The sequence below is a fragment of the Gavialis gangeticus genome, unplaced genomic scaffold, assembly GCF_001723915.1.
Source record: "Gavialis gangeticus isolate Ggan-Ray unplaced genomic scaffold, GavGan_comp1, whole genome shotgun sequence".
NCBI classification, from domain to species: Eukaryota; Metazoa; Chordata; order Crocodylia; family Gavialidae; genus Gavialis; species Gavialis gangeticus.
The window spans coordinates 121,439,842-121,458,270 of NW_017729022.1; the positions used below are offsets into that span (position 1 = coordinate 121,439,842).

Sequence of the window (18,429 nt, forward strand, 5' to 3'; positions counted from 1 at the left end):
ACAATTTCCACTTAATTTAGTTAAGAGATGCCAGTGGTTTGGCATCTTGCCAGTGGGCAAAGATCAGCAGCTGCTTTCTCTGAGCTGATGTAAACCCAGGGAGTTCACTTTAAAAGCAGGAGGTACTTGTGCAGGGATCCTATGCTGGGGCACTAACTCCAGTGTCCAAGGTAGTAATCATGTTATGTGGGAACCCTGGGTGCTGAAGAATATGGCTCCCTGGGCTGCTGTCTTTAGCTTGCTTGAGAAATGGAGCTCTGCTCTGTGCTCTAGCCCACTAGGGGCCAGTTCATTAGAAGAGTATGAGAAGATTTTAGTTTTGTGATAACAGTCTTCAAATACCTGAAGGCTGATTTCAGAGAAGATGGAAATGAGCTTTTTTCTGTGACCATAGGGAGCAGGACTAGGAACAATGGCTTCAAGTTTCAGCAGGGGGAATTTAGGTTAGAGATTAGGAGGAACTTTCTGACTATGAGGGTGATCAGGCATTGGAACAGGCTACCTAGAGATATCGTGGAATCTCCATCCTTGGAAGTATTTAAGGGCAGTTTAGACAGACACTTGCCTGGGATGGTTTAGTCAGGGTTGATCCTGCCTTGACCAGGTGCCTGGACTGTGTATTCTTGTGAGGTCCCCCCCAGCCCTACTGTTCTATGATTCCTAAGACAATGTGAGTTAATGGTCATACTGCTCTATGGCTGGCCTCAACTTGTGTTAATGTTTAGTCAGTGCATTGTGAACACCGCGCTGTAGGCTCGCATTTCACCTGGAGCAACTGAATGCAGGTTGTGAAGCAGTGAGTCCTGCCCCAGCCCCTGTAGCCACAGCAGCTTTGCTAGCAGCTGTAGCACTACAGATCTGTCACATGGGAGTGGGTAGATACTTTGCATGACAGTGTTCAGCTGGATTTGGGGTCCTGGTGGGCCAGCACACAGGCCCAGAGTACTGAACAGTATACATGCCTGTCTCCACCTCTGTCCCTGGGAAAGGACAGTGAGGACATGTCTGCAGGGCAGGTACCTTTCTTCCAGGCCTCAAGCACAGCTCCCTCCTCATTGCTCCTTATTCCATAGTTGGGAGGACAAGGGACAGCAGCACCTGTATGCTTGTGCCACAGCCATTCTGTTGCTATGCCAGTACCCAGTCTGACCTTTTGGGTAGGCACAGGGCAGAAAGAACAGGAAGTGAGTGTCAGGCCATGGAGGATTCTGAGACACAAGTGCCTGAATCCTATTTCACTTTACACAACCAAGTGGCAGTTTTCCAGTTGCATAAGTGGCATTTTTGGCCCTTGAACACAGTGTGTGATTCTGTTCTCTATGCACTGCGAACATTTAAGTGTCCACACAACTTCTGAGCATGCTGAGTAGTCCTCGTACTGTCAAGACAGTCATACGCTTACATTTTTTTTTATCGACTATCCCTTGATAGGAGGATGATGTCTGCTGGGGGGATGGGGGAATTACTGGTGAGTTTTAAGGTGGCTGAGGAGTCCAATGTGTACTCTGCAAGTTTTTCCACAGATATGACAAATGGTGCCTGAGTGGGGGCACAGCTGTTGGCCAGGATGTTGTGCACTTTTCTTCCTCCTCTGTCATTTCTTGGCTTCCTGAGCAAGACAGTTCTCTTTGAATTAGGCTTGATGTATGGTGCAGCACCACTGAGACCTGTTACCATCCAGCACTTCCCAATTTGTAGGGTTGATGCCACCCTTCTTAAGGTATGCTTTCAGGGTGTCCTTGTAGCTCTTCTGTCCTCCACAGGTCCTCTTACCATGACTGAGTTGAGAGAAGAGAACTTGCTTCGGGAGATGAGTGTCAGCCATCTGCACACAGTGGCCAGCCAAGCGGAGTTGATGCTTCATGTTCTTTGCCTCAGTGCTGGTTATGTTAGCTGCAGAGAGCATGCTGGCATTGGCTCAGTGGTCTTCCCATCTAATATGAAGAATTTTCTTGAGGCAACGACGATGGAACCATTTCAAGCGCTTAAGACCTTCAATATGTCAGCTGCATCTCACACCCATAGAGAAGCATGGGGATAACCACTCCACTGTAGACCAGGATCTTAGTTTCCATTTGCAGATCTCAGTCAGGAAAGAGATGGTGAAGCAGCTTTCCACAGGACACCCTATGTTTGATTTCTACATCAAGACTGACTGACTGGGATAGGTGACTGCCAAAGTATGGGAAATGCTCAATGTTTGCCAGGGGTTCTCCACCAATGATAATCTGTGGGAGAGGGGGAAGCTTGTGCTGGGGCAGGCTGATGGAGTACCTTGGTCTTTCCAGTGTTAAGGGAGAGTCCCAGACTGTGATAGACACCTGAGAAATGGTCAGTGATGCCAGTCTTGGTAATTTTCATTTTGCTGTGAAGGCACTGCAGGTTGAAAAGCTGACCGTCCATTTGATACTCAAGCCCAATTCCAGGAGGAAGGTGGTCATGAATGAGAATCAAAATCACAGCAAGGTAGATGGAAAAAAGGGTTGGGGCAATAACACAGCCCTGCTTGACACCAGTACAGATAGTAAATGGGTCTGTCTCTAATCCATTGCAAAGGACTGTGGTGGTCATCCTGTCATGGAGTCCACTGAACTTTAGTGGACAACCAAACCTCACCAGCACCTTCCGCAAAGCTTCACAATTGATGGAGTCAAAGGTCTTGGGTAGGTCAATGAATGCCATAAACAGCTCCTGGTGTTGTGCTCTACACTTCTCCTGGATCTGTCATACAACAAAAATCATGTCAGTGGTACCCCAAGATGGTCTAAAGCCACACTGGGATTCTGAAAGGACATCTTTGGCAAGGGAGAGGAGGTGATTCAGAAGGATGCGAGTAAGAGTCTTCCTGGCAAGGGGGGGGACAATGCCTTGGTAGTTCCCACATGCTGACTTTTCCCCTTTCTTAAAGATGGTCACAATGGGCTTCTGTATGTATGCAGGGAGCCTGCTCCAACACACTGGAAATCCAGCATGTTGGAGTAGACTCAATTAATCAAGTCAGCTGGAGTACTGAAATTAACATGCTCCAGCAGACTCTAGTACCATGTGTATCAGTGTCCCTGCACTGAAAAATGGAAGTGGAGCACTTTGAATTATAGCTTGTCAAATGAACTTTAGTTTAAAGTGCCCCACATGATGTTTGGGCACTTTTAATTAGCACGGCTCAGTAATTAAAGTGCCTCCCCACGCTTCCTGGAGCACATGTAAAAATGCCCAATGTTGGCATTTTTAAGTCAGGTGGAACTTCCTTGTTAACCCATATTTTGATGAGAAGTTGGTGAAATTTTTGTGCTAGTGCTGTTCCACCAGCTTTGAAGACATCTGCCTTCATCTGCCCAGCAGGTCTTGTTTAGGGCAGCAATATCAGTGTCATATTTTACAAGTTCTCTAGCCACTATGGTGGTTCTTCTTTCAGGATGCTCACTGTCTGGGGAGTCCATGAAAGTGTGGACATTCCATGTGGCAAACTTCAGTATACACATGTATACTTGGCATAGATAAGTCACAAAGTTCCACCTGGCAAAAAACCCACAACTGGTGGGTATGGTAAGGAGGACTCACTTGTATTTGAATCCTGATAGCTGAGTAACTATAGTACTTTCCCAGGAAGCAGGATATATAGCTTGTATGACCTCTCATCCCTCTCCCAGATGGTTTTTGAACCTGCATTTCTCTGACTTTCTAGCACAGCACTCTAATGGAGGTCAGTGTAGAAGTCAGGCATTTCTCAGTTCCCTCTCTAGCCCTCCTTTTGAAGCTGGCCCCCTGGGCACCAAGAGAAGCAGCTGTGTGGAGCAAGGGGATTGGTGGCCTAATCGGATGGCTGCTACCTTGGAAGGAAGGAGGCCCCTACATTCTAGTCTGGGCCTTTGTTCCTAATGGGAAAGAAACTTCCTTGTTGCACTGTTATGCATGCATTTTATCCAGAGACTATTAAATCCAAGGAGAAGTGATCGTACAGAGGTCTAGATAGTGGTCTGGTTGCTAGACATTCTGTGCTGGGAAGTCAGGACAATAAAGGTCCTACCCAGGACTTAATGTACATAGTAACTGCATACCTGTGTTGTTTACTGCACACGTCCACACTGAAGTTGTAAAAGAATCACAAACTATGTGTAAGGGCAAAAAACATTACTTATGTGGCTTGGATAAGCGTCGTTTAGGTGCAAAAAGGGCTATATAATTCTTCCTCAAATGTCTGCTTGATACATTCACAGATTAGCACTGCAGCAAACCTTCCATTAAAGTAACGTATTGCTACTATAATAATTGGAAAAAGAAGGCTTTTAATGCTCTGTAACATGCCCTCAACACATCTTGCTCATGAAGCGAATTCAAGGTAGCAGGTACAATTTTTTCACTGTAGCTTTCAAGATGCATTTCTTCCTTTTTTGTGCATGATCAAACACCCTAAAGTGAACTAGTTTTCAAAGCCAATGGAACTCCCTCCTGGATTCCCAGTTTCTGTTGTGGGATTTAACAGTGGAGGCATTTCATACCTCTCTGGCCCTGAGACTGAGGACAATGGAAACAAGTACAGTAAATGGAGGTTTGTTCCTGATGACTGATTGGCCAAGTATAGATAATCATTTATTTGGATCCTGTCTTTGAAGTTAAAGAGAGTTCCAAATCCAAGTCTATGTTCTACTGTTTTTTTAATAAGGTATTTTATAACATTCATTTAACTAGCAGTGGGGAAAGAAATGGTAGGGGGCAAGTGGCAGAGGAATCAGGCAGCCTTAACTCCCCCCGCCTTTTCCCCCCTGCACCTTGTCCCCTAAAACCTGCTCCTCCCACCACTTCCCCCACTGCTGCCTGCCTTTCCCTGCTCCCCCGCCCCTCGCCAGGCAGCTCTCCCACTGCAGTGCTTGTGCTCCCTGAAGCCTGCCCCCTTGATCTTGCATTCTTCTGTGCCTGCCCACTCCTGCACCATGCTTACTTCTTGGCCTGGGAGGGCCTGGAGCACCCGTGTTCTCCAAGCCCTGGACTAAATTGTGGCCAGATGCAGAGCTGCAACTGAGGGTAAGGAGCAGTGGTGGCAGGGACACAAGGCAGGACAGCACAGAGCAGAGACAGCCAAGGTGGTGTCAGGATGGAGATGATGCAGGGCAGAAGTCTTGGAGGGGGGGCAGAAGCTGTGGCAGGGGGGGCAGAGCAATGGTTGCAACTTACTCCTACCTTTGTGCTCAAATCCAAGATGAGGTAGTTTTTCCTCCATGTTGAATGAGGGGGAAACAGGGGGGATGACTCATCTTGGAAATCAAGCAATTATAGTAACTTTTCTGTTGCCTTTTATTAGGAATGTTAACATTTATAAATCCTATATTTTTGAAACTTCTTATTTGAGGAACATTTATCAGGAAATACGTTTTCAAGTTGCACATTTTAACAAAAAGTGTTGTTTGGTTAGAACTTACATTGTGCAGAATGTTATTTTTAAAAAGCCAATGCCATGCCATGGAGAGAACCTTTGGTTCTAGGTGGCATTGTTGGGAATGCCTAGTACTTAGATATTCAGGACTGGTTAAGTCAAATGTTCAGCCTTCCATTGCCTGCCCATGAGTCACAGCTCTTTTAGCACCTGCTGATGAATGTGAGTTTTGAACAGGATATACCACGAAATGAGTGAGTGAGACACACTGCCTCTTTCCATTTCCTCTCAGTTATCTCCCCTTTACCTATATTTAAATGATACTTTCTCTGATACCATCTTGGAGACACTGTGTGTTAAGTATAATGAAAGTGAAAGGGGTTATGGAAAGCATCCTGTGGAGAAAGATAATAAGTCTAATATAAGTGTTATAACAGTATCTAACAGCATATCCAATGGTAGTTTCCTGCTGAAGCTCAGGAAATGGGCTGGAAGGTCAAAGGATTTCCTATGACTTACTTTTCATGACCTGCATTTAGAAAATAGCCTTTTAAATCAGAAAACAAGACGTGATTCCTGCAGAAACGCTGCTGTGACTAAGCCATTTTCCTCCTGTCCCCTGAAATATTCATGCTGGCTTAGCTGAGCGCTGTCTTGTCAACAGTGTAGCTAATTCTTTAACAGGCCAGTGATTAAATAGGATGCTCTCATTGTGACATCCCTCAAAAGTGGAATTACCTGTTCTTTTTCTGAAGGATCCAGGTACAACCCATCTTCTTGGGAAGGAAACATTTAGAGTTGAGATAACACTGCATGCAGAATTCACAATGAAGACCAGTCTCAGCTGTGTCTTGAGCATCCATTTGTACGTTCTTTTGGTCACTCATCATACATTCTAGATCTGCTTTGGACATTCTCATTGAGTGTTTTGCTGATATGAACTTCCTTTGCATTTTGTAAGCCAAATTGAACGCGACATATGCTACCATATGCAGCCATTTTCCATTTACTTTTATCAGTTATGGGCATTGGTTCAAATACAGCATTTGGCTCCATTTTTATTTAGTATAAGTTCACTGGTATTCAGTATGTAGTAATGTAAATTATATCAGGCAAATTCCCTTTACTTGCAGTTCACCTTGAAAGTGCACAAGAGATCATAGACTGGCAGCAATGAGCTAGAGAGATTCCCTGTGAGCAGGATGTTGATAGGCTGGCTCATGCCATCACTTTAAGGATAGCCATGTGAGCAAAATCTTTGTGTGGCAGGGCCTACTGACACCGCAGGGTGCCAGTGAGTAGAACACTTGCAAGTTCAAGAGAAGAATCCTGATCCTTCTGGGCGTCTGTCTGACCCCACTGTGTGTGCTTTGTGTTATGGCTGATCTCATCAGGACTTCTCGCCCAGTTAATTGAACAGTTTGAAAGATGCCTCAGTGCAGGGAACATGATCTTTTACACAGATCTGCCTAGTATGTTCTGTGATTTGCACACAAGTCAGCAGTATGCTTCTCTTTTCACATCCTTAAAATATTGGGATCATTAATAAAAAACAACTTTCTCTGAGTCATGGTGAACTTGAGAGCCTCTTATTGACATTTGAGAGTGGGGTGTTCAGTGCCAAATGTGATCTTCTTAAAGTTGCTTCTTTATTATGTTTTATGTGTCTTCCTTTATTAACATGGGCATACACAAAATATGCATTATTTTTGCTGTTCTACTGTGAGCCTCCAAAATGAACGTGCAAGGTTAGAGTCTGAGGCCTGGCTGTCATTAGTGTCTTCCTCCCCAAATCTCTCTTCCATGTGGGCTGAGGCAGCATCAAGAAAAGAACAGCTGCCTCCATGCTTATTGTTCTGAGAAGGAGAGTGAGATTTCTGAATCCTGTTTACAGGCTTAAAATTCCCACCATGCTTCTGATACAGCAGGTTGTTGCTGACTAATTCCTGTTTATGAACTGATTTTCTATGTAGGTCAAAGAAGCTGTTCCACAAAGTGATGGCTCACTGATGATCTACAACATCTCTGCGCTGCCTCATCTGTATCACATCCAGCAGCTGTTGCCCATGGTGGATTATAGTGTTCGTGTTTCCTGTATGAATGAGGTTGCCTGGTCTGAATTTAGCCCCTGGATTCCAGCCAGCACAACTGAAGGAGGTAGGAAAAGAGCAGCTGATATGTAGAGAAGGAAATCTGTGCAATGTAGGGTGCTCTCCAGCTCTCCATAAGTAGGGCCCTATTGGATTCCTGGCAGAAATAGGCTGCACTGTGGCTCCTTTAATTTTGCAGGTTCTCCTGCGTGCCCTCCCCATCAGCAGGGAAGTGAAAACCACAGTTTTAAACATAGCGCCACTTTTGCCTTCCCACCAGTTGGCAGCAAGCAGCAGGGCTGCTAGGGCCCCTTAGCCAATCAGCAATGGGGAGGCAAAAACGGCGCCATGTTTATTTAAAATCATGGTTTTCGCTTTCCTGCCAGTCAGGAGTGAGCCACAAGCAGGGTTCCTCCACAAATCAGCAGTGGGGGGAGCGGGAGCGGGAGCATGCGGGGGAACCTGCAAGATTAAAGGAGCTGCAGCGCAGCCCACTTTTGCCATGAATCCACTAGGGTCCTATCCATAAGGCATTACATTGGTTTATGGGGCACTGACAGCTCCCCCAGCAGCACAAGAGGCAGCTCTAGTTTGTAGTTTGCATTGGGAATGTGTGAGCTGAACCAATTCCCCTTCCTGCAGCACTGAGATTTGAAGTGGAGGTCTATGTGGTCCCAGTGGGAGCAGGGCCAGGGCCGGATCCAGTGGGAACATGCAGTGGTACAGCTGCACCCTGCTTTGATTCCTGCTTCACTAAAGTTTAAATCCCACTATCTGGGAGGGGCACCAGCATTTCTATTCAGGCAGCAGTGAGGGAGTCATTTGACTTAGTGGCTAATTATAATCAACCTGATTCCTGTTAATCTCTCTTCACTCCACAGGTGTTAATAACCCTCTCTCTTTATTAATTGTCTCAGTGTTCCATTAATCAAGTCATCTTTTCTTCTGCAATTTTGCTGTATATTAACCAGTCCTGGTAATATGTCTTATTTCACAGCCCTGCAGCACAACTAGATTGTTTGGTTAATTGAGTATTGCTGTAGTTTTTGGCTAATTTCAATGTTAGGAACAGCAGGGAACCTCTTTCTCCACTCCAGGAGGAGTGACTCCTATGCTGCTGTGGGCAGCTAGGGCCAGGTCCTATCCTTCCTGTTCAGAGGGGCAGGGAAGAGAACAGGATTCCTACTCAGCTACATTTCAATTGAGCAGCTTGAGAAAGATATTTGAGCACTGTTCATCAGTTCCCCCTGGGAAGTGATTTACTCCAGTGGAGAGTCAGTGTGAACCCTCCTCTGTAATCCAGGTGTATTTATGTTCCTGTTGAGTTCTGATGTGGGTATCAGTAATCTCACAATGGGTGTGGTAAATTCAGTCCTTGGTCAGACAGACTTTACTGTTATTTTAAGGCCCACTTCTGCTCCATGGATGTCAATCGTTTGGCTATCAGATTGAATCTTTTAAAGAAGCAACATATGCTCAGCTCAGCACATGCTGCACAGAGCGAAAAATATGGGAGTTCCTTCCATGCTGTTCATTGTGGTGCTTAGGGTGGTAAAAGGCTAGTAGGTGTAATGGCTGGCCTGCCCACTGGCCTATCTTGGTGCAGCGTTCCAAACCCTGCTGCATTTAAGGTGCACTCTTGTAGGAGTGAAGGGAGAGGGCAGGGTCTGGCCCTTGTAGAACAAAGTTCTGGCACCCTTAGTAGGGAGAAGGGCTTGGAAAGGAAGCTAACTCCCGAAGGAGCACTACCCTGTTGTGAGCCCCTGGAGGAGTACTGTTGTTCTTCAGTGGAATGTGCTGTAGGATCAGGCCCCCCATACGAGACATGCAGATCCCTGACACTGAGCTTCCCAGGTCTGGTTCTTTGACCTGGGAGCCCATCACACCCTTGCAGCTGGTGATGGACCTGCTTGCCTGGTGTTCTCCCCTCTAACTCTGGGATGTCTCTGTTTCTTATAGCCCCGTCTGTTCCACCTCTGAATGTAACAGTGTCATTCAATGAGTCCAGCTCCTCCCTGGAAATCAGATGGGTCAAGCCACCCATTGGGCCAATGCATGGTGAGCTGCAGGGCTACAAGATTTTGCATCAGTGGCAGAACTCCAAGTTAACTGTAAGTATGAAAAACATAGCAGTAGCAATCAAACATATAGCTAAAGTATAATGTAGTGCTGACAGGAGTCCCGGCTCTGATTAAGCAGCCAGAGTGCGGTGACTGCTACCCTTCTTGCTGGCTTGCTGTTCCCAGTGCTTCCATCATGAAGTGGTCTCTTTCCTATGTATTTGTACAGTGTCTAGCTCAGCAGAGCCTGGTTCTTGGTTCTACCTTTGTAAGTAACAGCAGCTGCAATAATAGTTTGGGTTATTCTTGTCTTAAAAGAGAACTGCAAACCTGGAAAACTTGTTTGACCACAACTACTTCCATCTCATTTCTAGCATAACATCAAGGCACTGTGTGTCATGTGTTTGCCTATGTTGGAAGGCTTGGGCAAGAGCTTTGAAGGAGGAGTTTGGATTTAGTAGGTTTTTTTGCACCCGTTTTGTGAATGAAAATGATGATGAGGCATGTGGCAAGGGAGTCGCATCCAAGTCAAATCTTCCTGGTATGGGACTGACTCCAGGCCAGTTCCATAGGCTTGCCCCTGATTTAGGCTGGAGGGGGCTCTTCAGCTGCACAGTCTCTTAGAGCAGGGGTCCACAGCTTATGGCCTGCACAGCCTTTGGACCTGGCCTGTAAAACTGTGCCTGCAGCAGCATTTGGCAGCAGGGGGCTCTGCCCATGTTGTGCCACAGCTGGGTGCCAAGGGCTTCAGTAGAGAGGCATCTCTCTCTGAGATATGCTGCAGTTGAGTGCCCAAGACTTCAGCAGAGGGGAGCTCTCCTTGCACGATGCCACAGCTGAGTGACAAAGACAACCATTGGAGATGTTCAGGTCCTAGGACCCATAAGTTTTAGACCTGAGGTGGGTCATTCTGCCTCTGTTGGAAAATACTGCTGAGCCTTGTCTTTGTGCATGCCAGGAGTGCTGTTTGGCATCATAACTCAGCAGCTTAAGTTCAGGGAGTGGTTTGAAGGGAAACTTTTGGATCTTGAATTTAAAACACAGAAGTTTGCTGTGTGTCATTTTTGCTTTTACTGGGCTACCAAAACATCAGTTATTGGGGAGGACAGTGGGCAGAACTGCACTTGAGACTGAAGGTGTTGCACTGTGGGAAATGCCCTGCATGTGACACGTGAACAGACCATATCACTATAGCTGAGACAAAAGGAAGTGGGCAAATTTTGTTCAGACAGATGTTTCTGTCCAGATGTTGTCTGCTTTTTTGTGTGGTTTGCTGTGCTTGTCTTGTCGCCTTTATCAACCCAAAGTTTAAATCATATAAAGGCACTGGATGCACTCAGTCTTGAAATTCTTTGTGGAAGAAGTGATTCATGCTCTTTCTGTGAGACACTGCATTTTCTGTTCCCCTTTTGTGCCTCCCAGGAGCCTATATGGATCAAGTATGATAAAGTCAGGAAGACAATATTATGGTCTTGTGACTTGCATGAAAAGGAAGCGCTGACATTTTAACTGCCTAACAAGCAGCAAGTTAAGGACAGAGAGGCCTTCATTTCCCAGGAACATAACATCTGAGTATACAAAATAAAACTGTTACACAACAGAAAGGTTTCTTCTCAGTCTCTAGTTCCCAGAGCAACCCTTCACCAGGGCTCTTTAATGTTCCCAAGTGACCTGTGCTCATTGTGGAAAAGCTGCTAATCTTCCATAGGGTCTAACAAACCCTATCCATGAGGAAGAGGTGTTGTTAGGAACTCAAGAGTGGAGCCTCAGTGAACAGGACAAGACCCTTTGCAGAACTGAGGCCAATGCCTATTTTTATTAATGAATCATGCATCAATTTATGCCAGAGGCAGGCAATTATTTTTGGTGGAGGGCCGCTTATTGAGTTTTGGCAAGCCATTGAGGGCCTCATGACAGACAGCCAGGGGCAAATAAATATTCATTTTCTAAATTTTTTAGGGGCCCCATGGGCCAGATAGAATGGTCTGGCAGCCTGCATCCAGGCTGCAGGCCACGTTTTGGCCACCCCTGATTTATGCCATCCATTAAGACTAGGGACAGGCATTGTGCCTAAACCAGTTTAAGTGATCGGAAACTTGTTTAAACCTGTAACAGAACATAAGTTCAGTGTACATAAACCAGTTTCAGAATGGCTGAAACTGGTTTAAAATAAATCTGTTTGAATGTAGTATCAGACTTAACTGATTTGGGTCAAACCAGTTTATGCAATGTCTGTCCTAGACCCCTTTCTGGTTTAAGTTAAATCAGAGTCCCCCAGCATCTCAGATGCTGGGATGTGCTGTGCTCTCTGCTCCACCCCTCTGCTCCCTGGCTGGAGCTCCAGTGGAGACTGCAGACATAGCAGGGTCTGCCTAGCTTTCCTCTGCTCCTACTTCCTCACTCGTCAAGCAGGGATCCTCCCTTCCCCGCCCCCCCAATCTCCCACAGCATGAACCCCAGCCCCACAGACCCTAGGCATGTGGTATGCTAGCTAATGCAGAGAGGTGTCTGTGTGTGTGTCTCCAATTTCACTGGGACAGGACAAAGGCAGATAGGACAGTGTCAGCTTAGGGCTTTTTGGAGCTAATCAACAGGTCATCAAGTAATGACTGTCTGTTTCTTCCTTGGAAAAAGCAATTTAAGAAGAGCTTGAAATAATAAAAGAAGCTTTTGTTTTCTTGATGGGCTCATAAATGCTGTGTTATCAGCTCCCTGTTGGCTTCCTTGCCTATCAGGTTTGCAGACAGTATGAAGAAACAGGGACAGGGAGATTGAAAAGCTCAGTATCATCAACAGATGCATGAACTCCACACGCCCCCTTTGCCTCAGAGTGCTAGCCGGGGGCTGGCAATACTCCTTGACCAGCGAGTGGGGAAAAGCCTGGGACTGTACAGGCCAAGGTGGGGGTTTAAACGCCACCCCCTAATCAAAGCATCCTTCCGGGGCCTGGCCACATCTCAGCCCAGCACTGTAGAAGGGAAAGGAGGGCTGCTCTAGTACCTGCCAGCTTCTAGCCTGAGCCACTGCAGGCATATGCTTGCATTTCTTCAGTCCAGAAGGAACGTCTATATAGTTGCAAACTGATTCAATAAAGGCAGGTTAGACTAACCTGCAAAGATTGAATCAATTCAGGCTCAGGCTTTTTGAATGTCTGTCCCTAGCCTAAAGAACAGAAAGGTATGCTGCTGTTACACAGCATCCCAGCATCAGAGTGTAGACAGCCCAGAACAGAAATGTGGAGCCTGTCTTCCTTCTCTTCATCCTTCCAAATGTGAAAGTCTCTGTATTCTTATGCTGGCTTGCAGGACAAATACACAAAAGACCAGAACCATGGAGACACAGAGGCTATGGGCAGACATTACACATAAACTGGTTTAAGTGATCAGAAACTGGTTGAACCCTGTAACAGAACAGATATTTAGTGTACATAAACCAGTTTGAAAATGGCTGAAACCAGTTTGATATAAACCTGGTTGAATGTAGTATCAGACTTAGCTGATTTGGCTCAAACTGGTTTATGCAATGTCTGTCCCAGACCCTTTGCTGGTTTAAGTTAAACTAGACACCCCCAGCATGCTCTCTGGGCTGGACTCTCTGCTCCACAACAGAGCTGGCCCCTCCCCTCTGCTCCTTGGCTGCAGCTCTGGCAGAGACTTTCAGGCACAGCAGGGTCTGCTGGCTTCCCCGTACTTCCTCCCCCCACCCCTCACCGCTCGCTGCTAAAGCAGAGATCCATTCCTCCTCTCTCCCACAGCACAGACTGTAGCCAGTATGTGGTATGCTAGCTAATGCTGTGTAAGGCAGATAGGACAGTGTCCACTTAAGGTTTTTTGGAGGTAATCAACAGTTCAGATGGTAATGTCTCTGCATTCCTTCCTTTGGAAAAAGCTGTTTAAGAAGAGCTTATAATGATTGAGGCTTTGTTTTCTGATGGGGTGTTAAATGCTGATAGCACAGCTGATAAATGCTCTGTTATCAAGGGGTGGGACTCCTCCCTAATCACAGCATCCTGTCCAGGCCTGGCCACACCCCCCCTTTAGCTCAGCACCATGGAAGGGAAGGGAAGGCAAGGGAGGGCTGCGCTAGCACCCCCCTGGCTTCTAGCCTGAGCCACTGCAGGCATGTGCCTGCATTTCTGGAATGACAAGGGAACGTCTATCCACCTCCAAATCAGTTCAAGCTTTGTAGGTTAGACCAGTGCTTTTCAGCTGGTGTGCCATGGCACATTGGTGTGCCTTGAAGAGCTCCCTGGTGTGCCACGAGAATTTTGGGAAAATGAAAAGAAAGTTCTCCAGCAGCCTAGCACTAATGAATAAGCCACGTCAATGAGACATTCACAGAAGACTCAGTCATGTGTTGGCTGTTGAGGAGAGAGAGACCCAGCCGAGCAGAAGGAAATTCATCTACCGCACATGTGTTAGCGGTAGGGGACACAGTTCATGAACCTCTAAACAGCTGTGCTGCAGAATTGTGCCATGGCAATGAGCTACAATGAGCTCATAAGTAAGGAAACAGGGAATGATTTAATAGGTGTGCTACCGAATACTTTTATTAATGTATGTGTGCCTTGTGCTGGGAAAGGTTGGGAAACACTGGGTTAGACTAACATGCAAAGATTGAATCAGTTCAGGCTCAGGCTTTTTGAATGTCTATTCCTAGCCAGAGAGTGATGGTCTGAGCCCAGCATTCCTTTGGGAAGCCTCGTGCTCACCTCACAAAGCTCATTACAGCCAACATAGCCTCCACAGACTAGTGTGTGCATCCTAGAGGCTGTTGCAAAAAATAATCTGATTTTCAGGGTTAGCAGAACTGGGTCACTGTTTGATTTGCTCCTTAGCCCCTACCCAAAGCAGCCAGTTTGCTGGATAAGCAGATTGTATTGTTGTGGGGTACGTACGGCCTGGAAGGTGCAGCCTGTCCACTAGCAAGGGCAGACCTGTGGAAGACCTCCTTTGCTGCCACATCTGGAAAAGCACACTTAGAAGGGCTTGCTAATGATTCCCTTCTTGCATTGAAGGGGATGTTTACCTCTCTAATTGGACCTCTTTGAAGGAAATGCTCAGGATTAAGTTTTGAGACAAGTTGTACTGGACATGGATATATACATCCTTAATGCACATAAGGAAGTTTGCTGGTGTGAGAAGTCCCATTGCTTCCAGTGGTAGTGTTTATGCCATATTGGTCCTTTGTGGCGATATGTATTTAAAATGGTCTCACAAGATAATTCTTGGATGAGGGGAGTGAGGGATGATACCATCCAGGAAGTTGTTGTTTAGTAGCTTTGTATTCTAAACTCAAACTAGAATTCACCATTAGAGCCAGCAGCAGTGGAGGCTGTAATGCAAACAGGATTGGGGTCATGTTAACCTTGTGTTATCTATCCCTACAAATGCAGCTATAGAGGAAAGGGAAAGGCTGAATTTAAAGAGCAGTACTCTTTCTGCTAAAATTAATTCTTTTACGCTAAGAAAAAACCCTGTTTTTTCCATTTCCTGTTGCTTCTGATTATCAAAAATGAAAAATACCAAATGTTTGCTTATGTGCTGGGCTTTTTGCTGTGGGACCAGAATCTTAAAGAGACCTTGCCAGAGTAGTCGAACCCAAGCATTCACAAATTGATCTATATCCCCAAAATAGCATGAGGTTGGCCTAAAGCTATAATAATTTCTAAATATTATATTCTGATTTTAGGAGTCCCGCATATAAACTGACCCCATAGTATCATTTTCAATTTTGCAAAAAAATAGCTTTTTTTCTGACTCTGCGTCAGTTACTTCAGATAAAAGCTGTGAACTCCTCTTACCCTTACAAAGTTCAATTGTATTAATTGAACAAATAACCAAGGAAAAGATCTAAAACATTAATTGTATTTCTTTCTTTTTCACGTCCTTATGACAGGTATTTAGCAGAATTTTCAGATTCATTGAAATCTGACAGGGCTGTGCCGTGAATTTTTCTGTTATGGCCTTGAACTTGTGACGTGTCAACATTGCGACTTAGTGCCCACACCACCTCAGCCTTCATTAATTGTGCTACAAATACTAAAATAGAAAATAACGTTTTGGATTTAGTATTTTTATTGTATACACAATACTTCTTGGGCAAAAGTCAAGACTGTAAGGTGCTGAATTATAGGTTAAGATCACATACAAGTTGAGTACAATATTTAGGGTTCTTCTGGAGAAAAGAAAAGATAAAATTACTGGTATTATCAGAACAATACAGTATTGTGAGATTTTTGTATAAATTACATTTTGGCTATTAGGGTCACATGCAGCTCTCATTTGCAAGCTTTTCCCTGCAACCATAAGAACTAGAAACCTGCGTTTTTAAACATGAGATTCTCACATAATCACAGGACTCCTAAAGCTGGAGCTTTGAGAAATGTATCAAATCTCACAAAAGAAAAATTTTGCCCATACTACATTGCAAAAATGGTTAATGGTATTGCTTTTACTGTTGAGTGATAATTAGAGCTTAGCTGTATCAGAAAAGAAAGAGGGGTTGGGGTGTGGGCAGATGTTACCATTATCCTGATAACCCTGTTTCATTTATAGTGAAAATTTCAGCATTTTAGCTCACTTTTACCACTAGAGGAGCACTCAGGCATAACAGTTAAATCATAACAGCTGATGTGCACTCCTCAAACTGCAGCTCCCCCTCCCCTTTTAAAGCACTTGAAAGTCTGTCCACAGCCTGACAGACACAACAAACAGTGTTTTTGTGATTTTTGCAAAGTAATCAGTTAGAGCAGGCTGTAGTTTCCTTTGTTCTCTATGAAGTTGTACTTTAGTTCTTTAGTATCAAGAGAGTTGGAGGGACAGATGGATTTAAACAGTACAGCATCCACTTGAAGCTTGTCAACTTTTGTGTTTATGGTCTTCAAAAGCGGGAATGTTTTCCCATGGTTGCCTTCTGCCCTAAATACTAATGCTGCACCATGGGAGGCATACTGAAGAACAAAGACACAGCAGTCTGAAGTGATGCTGGTGGGTAACTCCTCTTCTGGGAGATGTAGTAGCTGCATTCAGTGTAGAGGACATTTGTATAGCCCCATGGGTGTACAGTGTATGTGGTGACAACCCCAGAATAACAGTGATCGTAAAGTGTGTCCTGTGCTGGGCCTGCTGTCTTGTGTCTGCTCTCCCATCCCTCTGCTTTGACTCCAGCTCTGCACTGTCTTGTCTGGTTATGGACTGTGACTACCAGTTTAGATGGCTAAGCACAGGAATCCAGGCCCCTAATTTCACTCTGAACCCAGTGTGAAAACATATAAAGATCAAACAGAACGTCCCCACAGCATGAGCTACTGCTATTGGTTTCTTTCCTTTGGGTTGGGGGGTGGCATAATGCAGGCTCCATCAGCCATTTCACAGTATCACTAGTGGTGCACTGATAGAGAATTTTGGGGCCAATACCAATAACTGATTTTTAAGGAGGCATATTAGCTGATACCAATCCAATTTCCGATACCAGCCCGGCAGCTTGGAGAGCTGTGGGCAGCTGGCAACTCTGGTGTGGTAGAAGGGAAGTGGGGAAGATCAAGGCCCCTGCAGTGAGGAAGGAGTGGGGCCGGGGCAAGCACTGCCCAGCCAAGGCAGGGCAGGCACGGGACAGAACCATAGCTCATCCGGGGCGTGGGGGCGGCTCCCACCATTGTGTACTCATCTGGGAGCCACTGCTCCAGTGCTGGCCACTCATCTGGTGGCTCCCACCATTCATTCGGGAGGGCATGAGGGGGGAGGCCATGTGTCCCCAGATCTGTGCAGGGCAGGGTGGGCTGGGGCCTGGGCTGCGTGGGGCTCTTCCCAGCCCGCCTTGTCCCACACAGATCTGGGGGCACACACCCCACCCATGCCCTCCAGGAGCACCAGCAGGAGCTGCCAGACAAGCAGGCTAGTGCTGAACCAGAAGCTCCCAGACAAGCAGCGCGCAGCAGGGTGAGCCACCCACTCCCCCTGCCCCATGCCACCCTGATAAGTCATGGCCCCATCTCGCACCTGCCTTGCCCCAGCTGGGCAGCACTTACCCCAGTCCCACTCCTCCCTCACCATGGGGGCCTTGATCTGCCCCCTCCCTGCCCATTCCCTCCCCCCTCCCCTTCCACCACACCAGAATTACCAGCTTCACAGGGTTGCTGGGCTGTTCTCTTCGCTGCCTATGTGCTGCACAGCAGCTGTGTGCATGCACAGGCATTTATCAGTCAAATTATCAGCCACATCAGGCCAATTTCCGATATGATCAATTTTCTTTATATTGGTGCTGATCTGATATCGGACCAATGTATTTGTGCACCTCTAAGGCTAGGGACAGACATTCAAAAAGCCTGAGACTGAATTGATTCAATCTTTGCAGGTTAGTTTAACCTGACTAGGCTGAACTGGTTTGAAACTGGGCAGACATTCTTTCTGGACTGAGGAAATTCAGGCACATGCCTGCAGTGGCTCAGGCTAGAGCTGGGGAGCACTAGAGCAGCCCTCCCTTCCCTTCTGCAGGGAGCTGAGCTGAGTGGGGTGTAGCCAGGCCCTGGCAGGACTCTCTCATTAGGGATGTTTGCCTGTATGGTCCCAGGCCTTTCCCCACTGACTGCTCAAGGGGTGGGAATGTTGCGAGCCCCCAGCCCTGGGTTAGCACTCTGAGGCAAGGGTTGGGGAGGGTTTAGTGCATGCATCTGTTGATGATACAGAGCTCTTCAATCTCCATTCCTGCTTTGTCATACTGTCTGCAGCAAACTGACAGGTGAGCAAGCCAGCCTGGGGAGGAAGGGCTGATAACAGTCCTTATCACCTGATTAGCAAAACAATGACCTCTCTCCATATTACTTCAGACTTCTTAAACAGCTTACAGGCTGACCTGTTGATTAACTCCTGCCTATTCCAGTGAAACTGGACACCCCCCCCCCCCCCCC

The 18,429-nt window shown here is 46.2% G+C and overlaps 1 protein-coding gene across 1 annotated transcript in view; it reads left to right on the forward strand.

Moving 5' to 3' along the window:
* The window catches only part of MERTK (MER proto-oncogene, tyrosine kinase), a 72,218-nt gene that overhangs the window by 27,210 nt on the left and 26,579 nt on the right, over nucleotides 1-18,429 (forward strand). Inside the window, exons 7-8 of the mRNA XM_019516112.1 lie at nucleotides 7,345-7,528; nucleotides 9,421-9,572. Of these exons, the coding sequence (XP_019371657.1) occupies nucleotides 7,345-7,528; nucleotides 9,421-9,572 (336 nt within the window). The remainder of the gene's footprint in view (nucleotides 1-7,344; nucleotides 7,529-9,420; nucleotides 9,573-18,429) is intronic.